The following is a 24009-nucleotide window of genomic DNA, read 5'->3' as shown; positions in this document are numbered from 1 at the left end:
ACAAAGTGTGAAAAAATCATTTGGTTATTGAAATTTGCATAAAATGTGGCGACAATCGACGCTCTAACAAAAGTAATCATCGTAGGTACTGCGGCGCGCAGTGGTAAAAAGTAAAAAGCATATACCTACTCTCTCGTATGCGATTGCATTATCAGTCTTAAATTAATTGAAAGATCGCTGCGATTTGCCAAGTGCTGACCAACAATATCTAGCTTATATTGAAAATGTACACGTTTTTGGCGTGTACACTGTATACACACTACACAACACAGCGCTTGAACTTCCGGGCCCTAATACTGCACCAGCCAACAAAAATACACACGTGTCATGGATATAGGTATACAATTTTATTGTCGCGAAACTGGCGGTCTATACTCTGTAGTGTAACAATCATAATAATAATAATGCCTACTATAATAATATTTACGTGCACCGCAATAATATAATATAGTACGTTACAATCAGCGAACAATCAATTATAATATTTCACTACACTGCGGAATGATTTTTATAGTTTCCCGCGCGTGACATTAAATTGTTTTCGTATGTAGGTAAACTTAATACCTATATAATATTTGCACCATGCACAATATAATATAATAAAATAATATATAGATGTACGCGTGTTATACGAGCTTCGTTGGGTCTTATAATATATACTTAATACTTATGTGGTACTATTTATATACCGTCGATACCGCGGCGATTATACCGACGACCGTGGTGGTCGTCTACAACGCAACGCGTACAGTATGTACTATATATTATAATATTATTATTAATAATAAGTAGGTACCCATTGATAATATACGTCATGTGCATATCATTTTTAGTTTTCATACTATTATTTGTATACATATTTCGTAATTATATATTGGTGGAATTGGGTTGGGGACTTGAGGTATAAGTAAAACTACATCGATAGTTTGTCAGCGAGTAAAAGCGCAACACACGACTAGTAGCACGAGACGCGAACTCTAATATTTACCTATAGATAGATATAGGTACATATTTTATGTATATATTTATAAATATGAATATCAACAAGCTGAATGTTCTAATAGGTAACTAATTCGTGTTATTAATTTTGTATAATAGTTAATTATACAAAATGTCAAGTCGTAAGATTTATATTTTACTTGCATGAAAGCCATGAACTTATTGCTATTAAATATATATCAAAATTAAATATCCTTCGTAAAACTGTAATTATATTATATTGATTGACTCTATAAGAAAAAATATATACTCACATGAGCTCGTGACTTCGTGTATACATAAAATTATGTGTCTATAAGATCATATTATTATAGACTTCAAAACGTGTATAATATGTAACCCAAGGACCCATATTGCTGTAAATATTTGAATCGAATCTTGTGCTAAGTGGGAAAGTGCAAATAATCTTTTTCTAGTGCTTATAGGCCATTGAGGTTTTTTGCACCTTCATCATAATATCCATTTACATGAATTCATTGATATCTAATATATCCATCCTCGCCCTGATTAACCACCAGCTTCCCTTGATCATTTTTTGTTGGATTTCTGATCAAGACATTTCGCATAAGACTTTCTTCAGCCCACCAAACGTGGCCATGGCCAATCCAATCGTTTTGGTTTTCGGAACAATCTGATATTTAGCTGGTTGTATAATCGTTGTAGATCATCGATTTTCCGTATCTTATATTCCCCACTTTGATTTCGAACAGGTGCGTGCGTTTTTCGTAAAAATTTTTTTTCGAAGGTAAGGAATTCCTCTTAGTCTCCTGTATTGTGAACTATAATATCTCACCTACATTACTATCGGTCACAGATAGCAAGTTGCAAGTATATACAATTTAATGTTTATCTTTTGTAGCTTTTGACAATACCCTAGAGCTGAGCATCGTGTTTGTAGCCAATTAGGCTTTGTTTGTAGTACTCTTATTCTTAACTGAATTATTTCATTATGCACGTTATTTTTGTGTTTATGTTGACTCTTTGGTATCATCAGATTTTACATTAGGTATGTGTCAGAATTTCATATTTCCATAATTTTGACTAATTTTTCTGGGATTTTCAGCACTGTCCACAGTTGTAGTTGTTGTCCGCGACAGGTAATTGGGAAAAATATCACGTATAATAGTTAGGGGCCTATAGCTTCAGGGATTTTTTTTCCTAGATTCCTATTTACGCTATTGTGGGCTCGCTTTATCAAACCACGAACGATTATTAATTATCATGTACGTAGTATTCCTCCATTATCTGTCGGGTGTTGAAAATATGGTCTATCGTTGACTTTCCTCCGGTGAAACCGAAGACAATAGATTGTATTAATCAATACGACCGATTAACGCGTATTTGTTTTTTTTTATACATCCTAATATTATGCATCACATTATAATGTCGACTTACCGAAGCACCATGTCGGTTTCAGGCGTACGTGTCCTGCGCCCTGGGCATTCCATCCGTCGGGTACGTGATGATATGCTTTGGCGTGGTCAACGCAATATGCTCGCTGCTGTTCGGAACCATTATGAAGTACATCGGAAGACTGCCGCTGATGGTGCTGGGTTTCGTCGTCCACTCGATACTCATATGGATCTTGATCGTGTGGCGACCCCATCCCAACAACCCCAAACTGTTCTTCACCATATCGGGACTGTGGGGCGTCGGCGACGCCGTCTGGCAGACTCAAATGAGCGGTAAGTAAATCTGATGACAAAGACGCGTTTGGCATTAGTCATAAATCATAATACAATACATTTAAATTAGCTTAATCGTAGACGCCGACGCGCGGAAAGGGTGCTGAGCTCTAAAAAATTATTTGGTCTGTAAAAAAAAAAAGGAAGCTATTGTGAATAACTTTTAAGTAAGCTTGGCCAGTAACAAAATATTGTTTATTATTATACTTGATAGGTACTTAGTTGGTTAACTTGATATTTGGTTCGATCATGCGAGAAACAAATGTTGTTATCATATACGCTGCACTATAACCTTAAATGCATATTATATAATATTATATGAATACGCATATAATAGGGACTAGAATAATTTAGAACTGTATAGGTAATAATATCGACATAAGTACATATAGGTAGGTGAATATAAACTATTGTCATATGAATTTATAAATTATTTTCATGTGCCTATGCTAAACTATGTCGGCGATTTTTACCCGAATCAACATATTTGAGTCTTTCCTAAAATGTTTTTCTAATAATCCAGTTCCCCCATTCGTAATAAAACCCTAAATAAATTCTTATAGCATCGCACGCATAGGTGTATTTCCTTGGTAAATGACCTAAAAATATGTTAATAATAGTTGATTATTTCCATGAAACTATGCATAATAAATGTAGATGTATTGTATATTATATAGGTAGGTACATATATAATTAATCGCCAAAAACAAATACGGTTATAACCTCCGTGCGGTAGCAAGCGACTGCACATCACTCATTATACTATATATTATAACATAGGAGTCGGCGGCGTTGGGTGTATACTTAGAAATAATTTGGAATTTAACCTTCACCGGAACAATGGGCGTCGCAATAAATATATAATTTTGTCAAGTACAAAAGTAGTGATAAGGCGTTCCCCTATAATATAACGAGTATGATGTGAGTGTACTGTATTTTAATTTGGTTTTCGCACTATAGGAAGTGCGGCGCGAAGAACCGAACGATTAAAATATAAAATACGTAGGTATAAAAATCACCATTCAATGTAATAGAATATAAATATAGAAGCCATCGCACACGCTCGAATCGCATAATATTATATTACCTATGTGAAGTTAAATCAGTGCTACACTGATACATTATGTGATGATAAATTGAATTACGATTTACGATAATAAGTATAATATAACGATTACGTACCCATATTGACCGTAATATTGAATAGTCGACGTTAGTTGTAGTCAATGATAATTATATTTATATTTTTCTAATATTATGTGTATTACAACACGTCCCACCTCCCCCATTATTACTTTTCATTCATCGTGTTTTGACATTTAAAAATCCTCCCCCCTCACCATTTTACCATAAATGTTCACGACATAAAGTTGATGATTTCACCAATTAAAAAAAAAAAAACAAAAACAGAATTTAATTGCAAATGCTAATTTTTAGTGATGCTTTCAAGTTTTATCGAGTTCCCAGGTATAAGTTTGTATTCAAAATGTTAAGTCATACCTGCATAGAAATACTGTGCCATTTTAAAGTCGATATTTGTAGAAAATGATTTCATTATCATAATTAGTGCATTTTAACTGTATTATGCAGAACCGGGATGACTCAAAACTGTACGGATATTATACTATTGCAGATGCGAGTAGGTAGGTACGTCATATTGTGTATACCCTCCCCCGCAATCAAATTCATCGTTGACACAAATTTACTCAATAAACTACCTCAGTATATCTTAACTAAGTCATGTGTTACTCACATACATGTATCTTTTGTTGACCATGAATCCATTTTTATGTAATCCAAATACATATACATATATTATAAATCGACAAATGTAAATATCTCCCAATGGCCACAGACAGTACTACCGGATGTCCAACACCACTGATATTGTCCAAAACCCAGATAAAACGAATTAGAAAATTACATTTAATACGCCTTATAATCTACCGAAACTTGGTCCGCAGCTCACCGAGTTGAACTCGATGCGTAGATAGTAGATACCAATACTAGCCGGTTCATTCCGGACCCGCCCACTGCAGATGTCGAGGGTTATTTTAAATAAAATTACAATAATATATGCATGCATACTTTTATTATAATAACGTAGCGGTCGATGTCCAATTGTTGTTATTATTATTATCATCATCATCAATGTCATTGTCGTCGTCATTAACTAATTTGCCTCTATAAACCGTCATCGCACCGTCCTTGGGGGAAAACATCACGATAACGGCGATTCATTTCTATAATATTATGTATGTATAAATATTTTTCGCATTGTCCTCTTTTTTTAATTTTTTTTTTTTTTTGTAAGTCGACCATTGTACCGATACACATTATTATTATATAAACGACGAATGACAAGTGGACAGTTTAATTTTTCCTTTGACCTCTGGAAAACGGATAGGTACCTACATAATATAACAGTCCCGAGGCTGTCGCGTAAACAATAATATGATGGTTACACGTCAACGATACCAACATATATATAACAATGAATAATATTATTATCACACTTTTGAGTTGGTGAATTCTCTGGGAAACCGTTCCGGTGGTGGCGTCGCAACGAGTTCCCTCCGCAGACGACGACTAGTAGCTACGACGTTGGCATTAACAATGATTATAATTTAACGCCGCGGATTACAAAATATTATTTGATAATAGGTATTATAATATCTATGCAAATTGCAAATGATAACTCGTTTTACACCTACGCCACGGGGATAAGTACAATATTAACTGATTGCCGATTTGTGACAGTAATATGAATATTATATCGATCAAAATTAATATAATCGGATTCAACAGTTATGACGATTTGATAGGTAGGTAGGTTTAGATCACACGTCATAACATTGTTGAATGCCAATATCATACCTAGGTACTTACTAATAAGCATAATACCTATACACATATTATTATATAGGTGCATGCGTTATTTTTTTCAAACAACACTTTTTTTTCCTACTTCGTTGGTGTAGTATGCTATGTTACTACCGTAAAAAGCTACCTACCTATATCTATCAAAAAAGTTTACGAGTGTTTACCGTTTTTACATACCTACCACTGATTAATAACAATTTAATTAGCTAAAATTGACTAATGATCATAATTTTCAATTATTTTAATACATTATATATTGTTATGCTCTGCAGTTTACGTCATCCCAGAAATGTTCAGATAAATTGTCGTAATGTGTTTTAACTTTTAATGGACAGTCACCATTCCTCTTTTAGTTATTGGTCTAACAAATCATTTTCTCAACACAGCGAGGTGGAAGGACAGGCTAAAATAATTCTAAAAGTAAGCTGTTATGGGTCTTGGTGGATATTTACTGTTAATTTATCAGATACTTAGCAGTGTAAATGTATAATAGCTATTATAGTATTGTGTGAACGTTATAATAATATGTTGTCTATCTTGATAACACAAGTCACAGATACTTTCATGTAGGTAATAGAATTAAATAAAAATATAACACACATAAGAGCGTAGGTAGGTATGTAATATTTTCCGGTAGATAACACATATGTACTGCATGCGTATACTGTATACGGTTTTTTGGTGGGTAACGGTGGGTATCATATACTACACGATTAGGTACCTAATTTTTTTTTCTTCAGATATCCATCCGACTGCAGGTGCATACCCGAGACATCGTATAATTATTATATTGCACATTATATTGTGAATCGCAATGCGGCCGTGTTACGTATATTATATTATGTGCACTGTGCAGACGTGAAATACAATAATAATTTTTGAAACTCGCGACAGTGAACGCACCGACTCGTGTGCGTACAATGTAATTTATAATGGAGAATATTATATTATTATGTGCTCATATTACATAAAGGTACGCGAAGACGGTTCGGAAAAGAAAAAAACCGATTAAATCCGTCACCCGCTGACACCGCACCGATTGTTTTGAATGTTTTCATATGCATCGTAGATATATTATATATACATAATATTATGCATACTTGTATATTATATTTTAATTTTCCATCAAGGACCATCCGTGGTAGCGGAGGTCGCGTGCCTGTCGCCTGACGACAACGAGAAAATGTTTTATGAAATTAATATTATTATTATTACTATAATATTGCACATGAGGCGGGAAAGAGTGAAACGATATTATTCAAATATTATAATCAGAGCTCGGAACTGTACGTAGCGTCAACACATTATTTTTGACTTATGTCAATATAAGATTCAATCGTTTTTTTTACTTCCGTCACGAAGTCCTGGAATTATGAATTTCGTAAATGATCGAATTTTGACGCCAGCTCAGATTTATAAGCACTATTTCCCATGTATTTTATGAATTCCTATATTCTTAATAAAGCAAGTAAGAGAATTTCAAGAGACATTTCAAAAATTTGAATGAAATCGAAAAATAAATAATGTGTACTTACTGCTAAATTATACACCGCGAGCTGTTTTTTAAACCGACCACGAAGTCGGTATTCTCAATAACCTACTCGGGCCAGGTCGCACATCCAACATTTGTGGGCATTTTATGGACTTTTTTTTCTCGTAAAACCGTCAATACATGTAACCTATTTTCCGCAGTCGTTTCGCAATAATATTCGATTCTTTACCAATTTACGACCCACCTAATAGTATATCGTATATTATTTACCTATACTCCGCGCCACGAGAGAAGGAACCCGTGTCCGAACCGAAACACGTTCGATTCCGCGCATCGTCACGTATTTGACGTACACTAAATGGCACAAAAAGGGGAATGCCTACAGTCTGCATGCGCGAAACGGGTTCCTTCTCTCGTGGCGCGAAGTATATTTGTACAATACATGATATGTTTTCGGACTTTGTTAGCATAAAAACATAAGTACTTATATTTCTTTAACAATCTTCCGCGTGTTTGATTTAAGTTGGCTACCGAAATTTCGACGAGTAAAAAATTAATAATTACGTCGCAGCCATATTATGATATTACATAATTATTTTGCACGTATTATAGTAGCACGTAGGTACCTATTTCGCATTGGACTTTCACCGCGAGTCGTCATCGACGCGCGGCGTATAATATGTCATACGCTTTGCGTATCTCTATACGAGCTGTGTCGGCTATACGCAATAGTAATATACCTAAACCTAGGTGGGTGGGTACCTATGTATGTGTTTACGCGCTGTTGCGGTCATATAATTGCACACGTCGGACGCGTGCCGTTTTCCGGTGTCCAGCAGCCCCGTTCGTATATTATTGTTAATTGTTATGGTTGTAATAATAATTGTAAGCCGAGTGAATAATAGAGGCACATATAAATAAGCACACTATAGTATATATTAAAATGTACGATAAAAGTGCAAGGAAAAAAAATTAAAACCTATTGGACCGAGTGTGCGATCGAGAAACGGACGGCGAGGGGGACACGGAGAGACAGATAGAGAAATAATGTGAGAAAGAGAGAATGAGACATATGAAGACAGAGGCAGAGACAGAGACTATACACCTATAATATGTAGGTTCTGCAGATACTATAGTGACGTACATAATATGGACGAGCGGCCACCGTTGAGGATTCGGTCTCACTGCACGCATTATAATATTTAATAATAATAATAATAATAATAACCAATATAATATACTATTGCAGCGAGAGGTGTATCTAAACGGTATACGTATATTCGTTGGTTCGTTAAAGTGCTCACACGTATTTCGGGACCATTTCAATCCGACCGCGTACGACACAATATCATAGTATAATATCGTCAGCTGCTCCCGAGGAGGAAACGCCCGCCGCGGCCTTTTTACAGCAGACGAGAGACCACAGACGGTCAGCTATAATGTTATGTGTAAATTGTACAGCGCTGAGACAGAGACGGAGACAAATATCCGTCAATGGTCACTAATGGTCTCGGTGCAAATTACGCGCGATGTGTGTTATTATAACATGGTATACGTGTAAAACATTGTAATGATCTGTTACAGATATTATGAATATTATACCTAAATATACCAATAACCTATAGCCAACCGGCAGGATATAGGTAAAACGCACGTCATGACATGTTGTGTATATATGCTAAACGCTCAAAAACGAAACCTGAACGGCAAAACACCCGTATAATATATTATGGTATGTATATTTGTATTACAGTACAGAGAAACCTCTAAATACCATACACTCTCGGTCGCTGAAACGTTGTCCGTTATTCGGAGAAGGTGTCCGCTGTTCAGAGGGTTCAGTCGTTCAGATCGTAGAAAGTTTGTTGTCGGTTCCCTAGAAAATATCCGCTATTGGAAGGTATCATCCGTTTATGGGAGGTTTCACTGTAGTATTATAATATATAGGTACTATAATATACTTTAATCCAACTATATATCCGTATTATTATAGTTATGTATGTAGGCATATCGTAAATGTGTGTAGCGAATATAAACTATATATAGGTATGCATGTATTAATTACTGTATAATCAGGCGCTAATGAAATTCTTAAAAAAATATGCCGTCAAAAAAAATGTGTCCACGTACGACGCACAACAGGTAGATATTATCATTTATACCGAGTAAATCCACGCACGACAGGGGCGTATTCAGCTCTTCTTCCAGGGGGGGGGGGGCGAAATTTGAACTCAAATCATAGGTTCTTATAAAAAAAATTGTACATAAACGACAGTGTACAGATTATTAATAAATTGGCGGATCAAAATTGTTCGATCGTTTCGCTTGCTTAAACTTTAATAATTGATTTCTACCCACTTTCATAACCCATAACATTAATTATTGTAAACAACATCAACAGTAGGTATACCAAATAAAATAACTTGACATAGGACATAGGTACATATAAATATAAAAGCATATTATAATAATCACATAATATAATAATAGTTTTATTAAATATATAACAGCCACGATATCTTTAATCTTTTGACTCTTATCAGTCTTATCTACAGCCATAATTGTAGCACATTCCACAGATATAGAGAACATCCATCAACCACGGTTGTCCTTGTCCATCCACAATTGTAACAACAGCACGTTATATTCAATTTTAACAATTTTTCAACATTGATGTCACACTATCTGTTACAGAGCCTATCTTTATAGTCCGTTATTATAGACATCGAGATAAAGAAGTATTTTATTTTATAGATGTTTTATTAATTGATAACAGGTTTTTGATAACCATTATCCATTTCCATTAAGAAAAAATATGCACTGTATTTTTAATTTTTGTAATATAATATTATAATAAAATATGTAAGCACCTATACATGAACACATTCAACAATGTCCAGGGGGCGATCGCCCCTATCGCCCCCCTGTATACGCCCCTGCAGCACGACGACGGTAATATTCCGAATTATTATTATATTACGCGGTTATAATACTTCGCAATCGTCAACATTAGCACGACTGTACGTCCCATTCATATGTATATTATTTTACTACACAAACTAATAATCCACGAGATCCAGATATTCACATCAAACCTGTGATATAATGTTAATTTTAAAGTAAATTATAGCCCTACAACAAAGCACTATCGCGTGCAATTTTGAAATAAGTATACCAGTTGTATACGAATGGGCAATGGCGATCATCATAGATCATATGGGGCACGAGTATAACGGGACCTAAAAGGTGTACCTATATAAACGATTTAAAATTCGTAATCGTTAGTTTCTTTGTTCATTTAATACGTGTGCGATTTTTATTATTTGACCATTCTTACATTTTTTCTCCGCTTCGAGTTAAATTCACCTTGTTAATTAGGTCAACTGATAATATTATAATTAACAATTATCATATGTAAATAAATTCTGTTGATACATCTAAAACACACCCAACAGCAGTAGTGCAGTAACATTATGTGTGGGATTCCTCTGTGTCACACTACTCGGCTCGATAACTATATTATTAAAAAATTTACATTATATAGTAGTCACAGTACATATAGGTACTTGAAAAGTATTGGATTCTCTTACATTTTTATTTAACAAACAAGACTTACGGACGTATGTTATAATAACTATTGTAGTATGATAGTTGGTACCTATAGTCACTGATTATAACCACTCTGTCGGCATAACGAAGTCAGTTGCACTTTTTGGAATATTACGTGAAAAAGTATGGGTTTTTTGAAGGACCTCACGTCACATCCTCCTCGTATCCTAATTTTTATTATTATTAATTATTCAATAATGTAGTTGAAATCTTTTTACCAACTTTCAAACATTTGAACCTATTTAGGCGTGATAAGACCAAAACCATGCGCAATTCGTAAACAATGCTTAAGATATAAATCCCCACTGGAGCAAATATTAATAATATATTTTTTTATTATTCCTTTACACGCATATGCATAGGTAGGTACTGAAGCATCAGTGACAGTCTGCAATATGGCCAAATTACTTTGACGTTTATTTCATCAGTCCGTTGATTTAATTTATCTCCGCTCGCATTGTATTAAACTAATCTGTATTCTCTGAGACGGACGTCCTATTAACGAACAGGGTAACACGTAAGAATTTACCAACCGATGGTATAAGCTGTTTCCGGTTAATTATTGAACTGCAGATTTTTTTTAAAAAAACTATTTATTAGATTTCGGTTATTATTCTTGAAAGTCACGAGGCACATAGATATAGGTCATTGATAACAAATTTGATTACAAGATATTATTATGTGTGATTGACAATAAATCGCATAAATTATTCCGGTACACCACCGAGTTGTTCAATTTCCTATAAACTTTGACTGAGTTCTACGGAAAGGCCTTTTTAATATATTGCCCACGTTATTATTGTCGGGCATAGATTGTATAGTCGATATTTTGTAGATGTTTTAAAGACAAACAAAACGTGATAAGACTAAGAATGTTTTTTTTTTTAGCTGACTATGGTGACAATAAAATAAATCAGGTATATACGACATACGTATACTATTTAACATGACATTATAAATAGTAAATACGACTATTTTCATGTTGAGTGTTGACGGGTGTGCCTTTTTTTTTATTAATAACGAGATGGCGTGCGCTTCCTTCCTCAGCTGCGTAAGCGTATAATAATTATTGTACGGGCAATATATAATTTATTGGACGTTTCGCAAAAGCGGAAAATAGTTTTTTTTGTTTTTAAACAGTTTCCGCCATAATAATATTGTCTATGCTGCGACTTGTATCTTCGGTTTTTTACACGTGTGAAAATTCGACGGATTGAAAAACGAACAAAGACGTGTGCTTTCACATTTTTTCGATCTATACCCTGTTCGTCCACGATTATAATATCCATCAATTTATCCGTCCACCTATCCATCCATCTATCCGTCCATCTGTACCCTATGCGTCCGTTCGTGCCGCATAGACGCATATGCAGACAAAACTCACGTCTGTAGCGGTAGCGTGTCTATATATAATTAAAATGTAGCTGTGTTTTACTTGTCTTATTGTTCTGTCCACTAGCACGTGAATTGATGGGTTTTCGGATACCGTTTTTTAAAATGTGGACTCTCATTGTTTTCTGCTCACTACTTATATAGGTATTTTATGGATTGTCATATTAATATTTATCTTATAGGTCCTGTTCAATAATCGTTCTGACGAAAATTCTTCAAACCATATCCTTAGGATCTTATTTATTGGAATTTCCGAAACTTGTATATATAGAATTATTGGTCACTAAACAAAAAAATTAAGTTGCTGAAAAATCGTATGGGAGTTGTGCAAGTGTGTATATGGCATATGGTATTTACGGGTGAAATGTCTTCTGCACATATATACTATTAATATAACCAATATAAAGGAATTATTTTTTAACCTTCAAAAGTTGATTTTCATTACTGATCATCTTTAGTTCATTCGCAACATCAAATGTGGTAGTTGAATAATATAATTATAAAATAAAAAAAAAACATAGCTTGACAATATTATCATATCATAAAGGATGCATTTAGATCATATACGATAACGATATACTTTTCTACAAAATTTGGTCAATGAACTTTATAATGCGTAGGCAATTTTAATACCTACCAAAGATTATGCTTGATTTGCATGCACAATATAGACATTAGTTTTTGATGCCGGACCGATAATAAGAATACAATTAAATTGGGCGTCATTATATACTTTTTTTTACATCAACTGAATTAATTGTTTATTACTGATAACTCACCACATACTGTAATTTGCGCTACACGGTTTATTTCAATCGCCAGATATTATAAATTATATCGCGTATCTGATTTTTTTAATATATTATTACAAGTGAAAAATTCGATTTTTTTCTATCGCAAATGCGTAATTTTTTGCCAATTGCTATGACACGACCCCCAAATTTTCAATGATCTCTAAGATCACACGGTAATCAAAGCAATAGGTACCTATATAATATTTGGTTGTTGGTTTTTTTGAAAATCGTTATAAACTGCCAAGGTCGACGCGAAAAAGCCGTGCGACGTCTTAAACACATAATATCTTAAACAAGAGAAGAGACGAATACATAATTAATAATTGCTAAAGATCTTTGCATTATATTATATTAGAAGAAAAAAAAACGGTGTTGGTGACGTAGGTATTACAATGGACCATTAGGTCTGATGACTTGCCAAACAGAGTTTTCCGCGCGCGCCCGTTTGGTTGTACATAATATTATATACCTATACACTGACTGTACACCCATTGTGGACGACCTAAGTATTCCGCGTGTCCCACAGAGTTAATCTTTGACCTCCTAGCTCTACTCGGCTCTAGTACGATCAACAACCTCTTCGGCCACACACACGCATGTGTGAACATCTTTCCGGATTAATATTATACGTCTCAATCGTCTCATTATTATATTTTTATAATATGACTACATTATTATTTATTTGTCCAGTCAATAATTACTTTTTTTAACACTATAATAATACACACACGTTCTACGCGCTTTATATATTATTATTATATTGTATCGCCCTTTAAATAACGTACTTTAGATAATATTAATACGAATAAAACGATTGCATATTAAAACTTTATGCACGTCATGGCAAGGCTGAACAAGTCGCGATGGGTATAATTTAAGCTGTGCAGCTCATTTCAATTAAAAACAAAATAATTAAATGGTTCAAAAATAAATTGTATTATTGTAACAAGTATTTTTTTTTTACTCTTGTTTTCGTCAAATTACATAAGTAGTATCATATACTAACACTGCTGAAGTTGTTCCGACAGTTTTAAATTAAACCTGTCTTCTCTTAAAACTTTATATCTTACATAAAATATATTATATAGGTACAGCTGCATTACTATCTGCAGAATACATTTTAATGTATATAGTATATACAAATATAATATATGTAATATATGTATATAATATATGATATGATATGATATATTATATCAACATACACTTTACAAATATGTACCTCGATAAATGGTTCAGATTTGTATACGATATTACTATATTAAGATTAAAGTGTATGAAAATCGTAAACAAAAATTAGATCATTTTTAATTTGTCATTATTTATTTCAAAAAGTGATCAAACTTTAATAATTTGGCCCTTTTTTAATACAGTTTATAATCATTTTCAAAAAAAAAAAAAAGTTAAGTACACGTAAAAGTTATTCACGAGTTCTAAGATGTAAGAGGTAACGCCTATATCTATATTGGATTAGATTAGGCTTACTACATACATGTATGAATTATGATAGGTCGTTCGTGTTTGGTTGGTGTTAATATCCATATTGATAATACACTTTAAAAGTTAATACAATATTGTCTATTGTTTTGAATTCCAACTGAAGTGTCGTATTACACGCGTATATCGATGTAACTCATTTATTAGCTAAACATGAGTACCTACATTGTTTGTTATACAAATCAAATTGCAATATTATGATAATATTGAAACGAAATTTAAGTAGATATTAAAAAAATAGGTACTTATCGGCAACGCTAACACGCACAACACTCGACACCAAGACACTAATTATTTACGATGGCCGTTTGAAACAATTCTTTATCGGCCCTTAAACTGCAGTTTACTATTTAGGCACTTATACATATATAAAATGCCCATAATATTATGTACAAGTACCTATATGTTACATGCAAATATTACGAGTTTAATAACATGAGAAGAATTGGGTCAAATATTCAAAAACAAAAAACAAAAAGCGTGACTAAAAATGAATATTATTTGTTTGTAAAATTTCGAACGAGAAAGCAAAAATAATAAATAACTATTCATATCCATACCTATTATCTACATAGTACATATATACAGCATATATATGGTATTATCCAATTCCAGTCTGATGTACCTATACACAAATAAAATGATCATTATATCGTGTGAATTACTTATAGGAAGCTCCAATTCACAGAAACAATGAAAATGTAATTGTAAAACCGAAACGTTGTGCAACATAATATTAATGTGTATATACAATAATATCGTTACCTATATATTATTATTACAGTGCTATGCTTTAAAGATTTAAGAATGGCAAAACACGAATAGTTTTTTTTATTTTTGTATTTTCAGATCTACTCATAATCTAAAATAGAATTACTTGAACTAGATGACGTATCCATTGTACCTACAGGTAAATAATTATGACGAAAATTGAAAATTTAGTTTTGAAAAAAAAAAATACTTTGTTTGAAACGTATATTATATTGTACGGTTTTAGGTACCTAAATGGTACTTAGGTATTGGTTTTGGTGCCTCTATAGGTTATAATAGATTTGGTAAATAATTTAAATAAATATTTCGATTTACACATCGCGAAGATGATATATATTAATCGCATACGTTCGAACCTTTGCAAAATTGTCGTGAGTGATCGGTTTCAATTTTCCACAATTTACAGGGTGCTATTTCTGTACAATATAGTTTTTATATTTTATTGTTGTTATCGTGAGTATGGGGCCCGCAAGCTTCACCGTGGTTATTACTATTTAATGATATTTCAAAAGTCGATCACGGTCGCTTCCATAATATTATAATAACAACAACAAATAATAGTAATAATTATCGTATATTATATAGGTACCCATGATGATAATAATAATAATTATAATATTATAATAGTTCAAAAGTAGACGACATACAGATCACGGGCCAGTGTGTACATTATACGGTAGCGCACAGTTAGTGACTTCTCATTGAATACCTACAGAAGCGGAATAATAATGATTAGCGTTGTGCAATTTTTCCCTCCGATTGAATAGATATTCATGTACTCGCTAGTTATTATATTATATACATTGTAAATAATAAAAAACAGTATACAGGGTGTCCGATATAAAGAGTTGATTTGAATGTTAAACAAGTACATATTGCAAAGACACTCTGCAGCATTTGACGTTTTTAAAAACGAATTCTTGGACAGAATACAAATGGAAAACGAACGATTTTTTATCGGGTTTTTCACTTCAGTGCAAGATTTTCCTATATACGTATAGAATGGTGCATAGTACTTACATTTAAGCGGTGTTTATATAATACGTTATTCAAACGTTTTTGAGTGTTCGTTAGTCGTTATAATGATATCTATCTAAACCATAACAATACATAACCCAAAGTATTAGATATATCAATATTTTGTTAAAAAGCTATTGCTCGCACTTAGGGAAAAATTATCTATTAAAAATCTATACAGGTATTTTCTTTAAGATTCAAAAGTGATATATAATTGTGAGCGATGTTTCGTAATAGGTATAAATAAAGCTTTTTTAAATCTCAAAAAGTGCACATATATAATATATAATATATTATATTAGCGTTCAGAATCGTTAAACACTATAATATGTGAACGGAGTCTCGTCATCTTCACAGGTGGTTTAAACGTCTATCGAATGTTTTTGAACGTACACCCTGTGTTTTTTTATGAATCACGCAAACCATACACGCACCAGGACCAAACCAGAACCTAACCTATGCCGTCGCCGTGCGCCGCACTGTTTACATTTTTTATCGGACTTGACGCGCGTATTGATGCGTGCAGTATTTCATTATAATATAATATATATGTATATATCCTATGACCTATACCACCTACTCTTATAAAATATGTCATTACGATCGCTGCAGAACATGATTTGCCAACAATACAAAAATAATGACATATTATAATGTAGCTGGTATATATTATGTACCAGCTACATTATATACATACGCATGTTATTACATTATATTATTGCGTATTGTTGTGTTCATCTGTCGATCGACACGATGGTATTTCACCAAAACGTATCATTCAAATATATGTTATGAATTATGATAGTAATATTATGTTGCTTTAATGTAGTAGACAATTTTATAAACCAGTCAAAATCATTGGTTTCAGTACCACACCACCACTATTGTACGTGTCCACGTTTATATTACTTATATTTTTTATACACCTATATTTTAATGCCACTAAATAACGTTATCATTACCTACATAAATTATTCACAGTTTGTTTTAACATAGATCCTAACCGATGTCTTAACCGATTTTTGTAACGCTTTGTTTATTGCCATAAAAATACAAATCAACAATAAAAACAAAAACATTTCATTTCATTTAATTCCAAACAATCATGCATCATATTTTTCCACTGCACCCAAAAACCTGTCTGTTTCCTCAATTTTCCTCGCAGGAATGTGTTGCAAACGACATTTGTTTTTGCGTTGATGACTCCTTATACGGTTTATATTAATTGTTTATTCCAAGTAGAGGTATACCCACTACGCGTAAGACTGAAGAACATTTTCCTGCTCCAAGTCTTACAAAAGTTCTACCTCGGCACAAAACCTGAAAACGATACGTGATAATCGATTGACATTCTTTCACTGCCCATAATGACAGATCGGTACAGATGCTTATAGAATCATCCGGATAAAATATAATATATCTAAACAAACATCCAGAGTTTAAAGTTATAAAAAACAATTTTTTTTTTTTTTTAATACACTCGATAAATAAAACCGTGTAAAAAAAAAATTAAAAAAAACAACCCAATAGAGTGTGGGGGTTGGACGATTGTCAACTCCCACCCCGACCACCACTTGAAAACCACTACCGCGGTATACGTCGGCGCGAGGAATAAAATACATAATCCGTTCATCGACGACACGCCCGTACGGCATACCCAGCACGCACACACACACACACACATTTATATTATATTATATATAATATATTACTACACTCCGAGTCTTTTCAAGTGCGCTCATCATCTCATCACAACGCAACAACAACAACGATAACAATAATAACAATATAAAACAGTATAGGTATGAGTGTATGACCCCTACTCTGTATATTCTTCACATAATATAATATTGGAAGAATTTACTATCAATAATATGATGGTTTTTAAAATAATATTTAGTATTTTGATATCAACAATAAGCTTCGAAACAGAAGGAATGTCGGTATGCTTATACTGTATATGTAGGTATATATATAATAACATAAATAGGCAGGGAAAATATATTAATATTATAGCCGTCGCGGCAGAATTCAATTGTCGTATTATGAGTGCGAATAATTTATATATATTTTATATGCCACATCACGACGGAGGACTAGAGGAGACAAATAATCGAGGCGAGGCTATAATATTATTGCAGTATTATACGCCGATTTGTAAACTGTGAACTGTATATTTTTAAGTTGTTTTTTACATTCTTCTTTAAAAACTTTTCGTATTTTTAATTCCATGTTCAAAGTATAAAATACCTATATCGGATATTAAATTTATATGTTTTAAATTTATATATTTTAATAACCGCATAAAATTAAGAAAGAGTGTGATGTAGGCACCATTTTCTAAACTTTAAACAATTATAAAGAAAAATACAATTTATTGGTCACGTTTTCCAATGAACTTACTGCTTAGGACTACGAAAGGAAAACAGGTCATCACAAGTATAATTATACTTATTATACGATATTAATATCGTATGCTGTGTTACGTTTAACAATTAACAATTACACAATTAACAGATATTACAAAAACAAACTATTTTTAACATTTATATTTTAATTTAATACTTAAATTGTTATTTGTATTCAACACCCTACATTTTGTTTTAAAATTCTGTATACTCTATCAAAAATAAGCCAATCAGCCAGCAATTTGACAATCAAAAACCCCCCTCCCCACCCCAGGATCACGTAACTGATTAACCTAAAATTAAATTATACATTTATTTTATTAGCCCTAATGAAGTTCATCTTTATATTACATATACGTATTATGTATCATGTTATAGGTAGGTAGTATGTTTATAATAATATGGTTGTAGGTTGATAATTTAACTATCATTATCGTTTGCCATGGTGCCCACTGTCATAATAAATGATTAATTGAGTAAAAACATTATTTATATATTATTAGCTATCACCCTATAATGATTATATTTAAATATAACTTTCAAATATATGAAAAATTAATATATTATTATTTAATATACATGCAGCTTAATAAAATATATATTACATTAAGCAATTTATATCTTTATGTGCTATGTAAGTAAATTAATACCTATCTACTCATCAGGTGGTAACTTACTACAAACGATGAATATTTTCGAATAGTTGACATAGGTATTATAAGGTACTTTTATTCGTATATTTCACAACAGTGTTTGACGAAATAGTAGGCGTACACCTCCCCGAACACGAATATATATAATTATCAGGTATACCAGGCACCTAAGTATAAAATAAGATGTTAAAATAACATTAAGAAGTAGAAACAAATTGACGTAATTAATTTTAAAACGCTATTAATCTTATACACTTTATAAATGACGGGCGTAAATTTAATTAAAAGATAAATAACGTTATATTTCAAGTTCAAATTGAGTTAATAGATAATATTGTACTTATGTTGATTATCGTACATAAAGCATAGATATGTACTTGTTAAAAACACCTACCTACGTACGCCGGACGTCGTACATATGTATTGTATAATATACAATATATAAATCGTAATCGTAATGTTATTATTATATGCAGTATACTACATCCATTGTAAGCGGAAAAAAAACAATATACCTATAGCTTTAAAGCAACACTTATTGATCATAATTAAAACGAAATCAAAAAAAAATCGTGTTTTATCCTTATCGCGTGTAATTAAAATGAATAGAAACAGCAACCACTAGTTGTATTTATATAATTGTCTTAACACAGGCAGTAACACGCACTTCCTATAATTAATGTGTAAATAACAAAGTTAAAAGTCACCTTTTCAACGCGTTAGTACCTATAAGATATTGTAGAAATTGGGCGGTCATCACTGACGTATATTATAGTTACATAATGTTTACAGTGAAAAATCAATAACCAATATCGGTTATGCTTGGATTGCACTTGCTCGAATTTCTGTTTAATTAAAAATATTTAATTTGCTATAATTTCAAAAGGATAATTTAAAAAAAAATAAAATATATTGTTTTAAAATATTATTTATAACTAAAAGGAATTTGTACGCTAATGCTAAGTTGCATAAAAAATCACTTATAACATTCAATGAATCAATAAAGTTAGCTAATGGTCACTTAAACGAAATTTAATGTTCATTATTAAATTAATTAATTTTTCGTGCAATCCGACATAAATTTATTAAGCTTACAAATCAAAAACCAATGTATTACAGATAACTTTCATATTATACAATATATACCATATAACCGTTAACCACAATAACCACCGGAGCATGGTAGAAACATTTATTATATTTATTGTCAATGTCCATTGTAATGTAGGTACCTACCTAAATACACCAATATAAAAAAATATATTGTAATAGCCGTGTATATAATATATAGCCATGTGAAATTTTCGATTTTTATTAATTTTTATTTAAACTATTATATTTGATTTTTCATACAAGTATGCTAGGCTACAGACAATACGCCTCAGCTCAGGATAGTTTTTCGTATACAATGATTTAACAATGAATTCAAATATAACACAACCATTACAACTACTGAACAGCAGAATGGTACCCACTTGTCCACCTTTATTGGTTTTAAAAGGCATCCATATGAACCTCTTCTTCTTCCGGTCTGAAATTTTACAAATATTAGTGGATACTAATCGAAGTAATAGAAAATATAATGTCATACCCTTAATATTCGTACAGTCGTGCAGGTGTCAAACAATTATATATAGTTGTTTTTTTTAATTTAAAATGCTTAGACAGTTTGATCGAACTTTAAATTTGAAAACTGTAGAATTCTCGGGGCTGAGGTTCCTTACATACATACGTCGCGTGCCTGCTAGACAACAGCTTTATCTATCGCACAGAGTCACAAAAGTATTAACCCTAAACCCTAACGCTATATATACCAGACGTAGCTTATTCGGCTCTCGCTTTACTAAAAGGTCAATTCCAAACGGCTCCGAATTTTTACAATACAAATTCCTTCCCACTTCATATACGGAATTCTGACTTAGGACTGTCTCTAAAAAAGTGCCGTGTTTTTAAAGGTTATATATTCTAAGTAAATCGTTAACAGTTATATAAAAAAATCATATATTTTGAATTAAATGTTATTAAAATAATATTACATTTTTGCGTTAAAAAAATAGAAAAATGTATACGTATACGTAAAACCTAAAAATATAAAAAATCATACGTAGAGTTACAATTGTTTTATATAATACATAGGTACGTGTGAAAATTCATGAATAATGTTTCCAATGTTATTCCAATGTTTTCCCGCTATTTTTTTATTGAGGTGTATTTAAATTTATAAATATATTTTTTTTTCAATTTAAATTAAAATTATAATACCGGTATACCGCGGTATATCGACCTCTAATCGGTATACTGGTATTATACCGTCGGCCGTTTGGGAATTTATCTGTTCGTAAAACCTTTTTCGACGGGAGCCGTTTAGGATACGCCGATACTATACTTTCCCTAACGTCTTGACCTATATGCATCATGCCATTATGTGATAAGAAAAAAACAGGTTTTTTCATTAAATTTAAAGAAAAATTATTTTCGTCTGCTCGCAGGTATCTACGGGACGCTGTTTAGGCGCAACAAGGAGGCGGCGTTCAGCAACTATCGACTGTGGGAGTCTGCCGGCTTCGTTGTGGCGTACGCTTACAGCACCCACCTGTGCGCCCGGAAGAAGCTGTACGTCATGGGCGTCGTGCTGTTCGTCGGGTTCGTCGGGTACATAATCGTCGAAATCAGGCACAGCGTCAAGGCCAGGCGGCTCAAACGGCTGGCCGACGACCCGAAGTCGGAGCCGCTGCCCGACGAGACTGTCAACGAGACCGACGACGAGAAGGACGACATCGACGACGAGATCATCGTGACGCATTTATGAACAACGGGTGAGTTGACGGGTCGAAATGAAACTATAACACAATAGGTAGGTCTTACTCATTGGCGCAACTAGGGGGGGGGGGTGCTTTGGGTCCTTAGCACCCCCTAAAAAATCTTTAGTTGTTAGGTCCTATTGAGTCACAAAAAAAACTTGGAGATTAAGCACCCCTTAGTTCAAATGTCTAGTTGCGCCAATGGTCTTAGTGTCTTACTTGATTTATTATTTCTCACCTGCCCACTATGGTATAGAAACCATTAGAGAAATCACAAAATCTGACTGATAAATATTACTGAAATGGAGCGCGAAAGGAGTTAGGTAACGAATCGTTGGACGATGGAACTCTGAAGCCAATCGGCTAAAAATTTCGTGACATAAGGCACGAGGCATAAGGCTATATACTGCCATTAAAGGTATCATAATTTATAAGTAATATACAGATATGAAATAGCAGGGTTATATTTTTTTTTTTGTAGGAATTTCGGAAATATATTTTTCCCGCGGGAAATAAATAACGCAGGTACATAATGTTTATATCATCATAATAATATATGCTCGAGTTTTACAAAACAGTTCTCCATATTATATAACTAATAAAACACCAGTGATCAGGAAAAAAATTAACTATAATATTTTAAGTTTACCAATAGTATATGGGTAATTGCAATACGCGTACAAGGATCTTTAATGGAAAATTATAATAATTATCAGTTAAAAATTTAAATTACAGAGCTGAACTGTAAATCAACGTTATGATGATAAATTAACAATACTAACACTGACTTGACCTATAAATTACAATGTTTTGATTATTTGTGTTTTTGTTTTACAGACTTAATCGGTGTGCTATATATATAGAATAAACCAAGATGCTCAGTTGCTATGTTATTAGAACGTCTTCATCACTTTTAAAATATATTTATTTTTATCATAAATTATATTTTGTAACGTAAATACGTATGGAAATCTATGTGATGTATTAACTACACTAATTACCAATACTGTGTAATTTATTACTGCATTTTGTACATAGTATTTATACTGCATCATAATTTGCATAGAAAATATGTATCGGTAAAAAAAAATTGTACATTACTTTTACAATATTATTAGCATTATTAGTGTTATCATTATTATTAATTGTCGCCCCTCTTTTTTTTTGTAGTGAAAGTGATCTAGTTTTAACATATTTAACTATTACTAACTATCCGTCAAAGATGGTTTACGTTAATTATATTATATATGATAATATATGAGTTAAATTATTCATACGCCTAGACCATAAGTAGGTATTCAAAGTAGGAAGGTATACTGCGCGTAGTTAGTCAATTATTTTATTTTCCTTTACAAGACACGTCCAATAGTATTATTATATACATAAATTATATTAAATATATATATAGATTTAGATAGTGTGTAATTAAAAATTGAATATTATATTGTTGTTACTTATTATTATAATTTTTGTGTACGATGTGTGTTTGATACATTTAGATTTTAATTCGCTCGACAACTTAGGCATATATCCTACAGTATATTATATTATATAAAAAACGATATAGACAATAAAAGTATAATATTATTTAGGTATGTCCTCATCAGCAGCTACTGTGATGTGATTTATCTCGTAGAAATGTGTATAAAAATTAGATTGTATAATAAAGACAAAATATATATTACGAAATCATTTTTTGTTTTGTTATTTTACCTATAATATACTCTTGTACTTTTACGTGATATCATAATCTAATATTAATATTTGTGTGTGTGACGTGTGTATTGAACAGCATACAAAAACTGAAAGAATGACGCCCCCCTACTTGGCTATAATTGTACAAATATATTTACTTTTAATACAGTTCGGAGCTGTAAGACAAGGGTGGCCATCGCCTCATAAATTGCATTTTGTAAGAAAAGGCGAATAAGAAGAAGAACAACAACATCAAGACTTTATTAGATTCGAAGTCGTCGTCGTTTTTACACGTCTCGAATATCGCGTAGAG

General features: G+C 32.4%; 1 protein-coding gene across 1 annotated transcript in view; it reads left to right on the top strand.

Moving 5' to 3' along the window:
- LOC100162298 (UNC93-like protein) overlaps positions 1-23693 on the top strand; it is a 54484-nt gene extending 30791 nt beyond the window's left edge. The window contains exons 5-7 of the mRNA XM_001945420.5: positions 2417-2684; positions 21690-22016; positions 22839-23693. Coding sequence (XP_001945455.1) covers positions 2417-2684; positions 21690-22009 — 588 coding nt within the window. The 3' untranslated portion in view covers positions 22010-22016; positions 22839-23693. The remainder of the gene's footprint in view (positions 1-2416; positions 2685-21689; positions 22017-22838) is intronic.
- The last annotated feature ends 316 nt before the right edge of the window (positions 23694-24009 follow it).

This window comes from Acyrthosiphon pisum, chromosome A1 (assembly GCF_005508785.2).
Source record: "Acyrthosiphon pisum isolate AL4f chromosome A1, pea_aphid_22Mar2018_4r6ur, whole genome shotgun sequence".
NCBI classification, from domain to species: Eukaryota; Metazoa; Arthropoda; class Insecta; order Hemiptera; family Aphididae; genus Acyrthosiphon; species Acyrthosiphon pisum.
The sequence above is the reverse complement of the archived record's forward strand: the minus strand, read 5'-3'. Positions and strand labels throughout refer to the sequence as shown.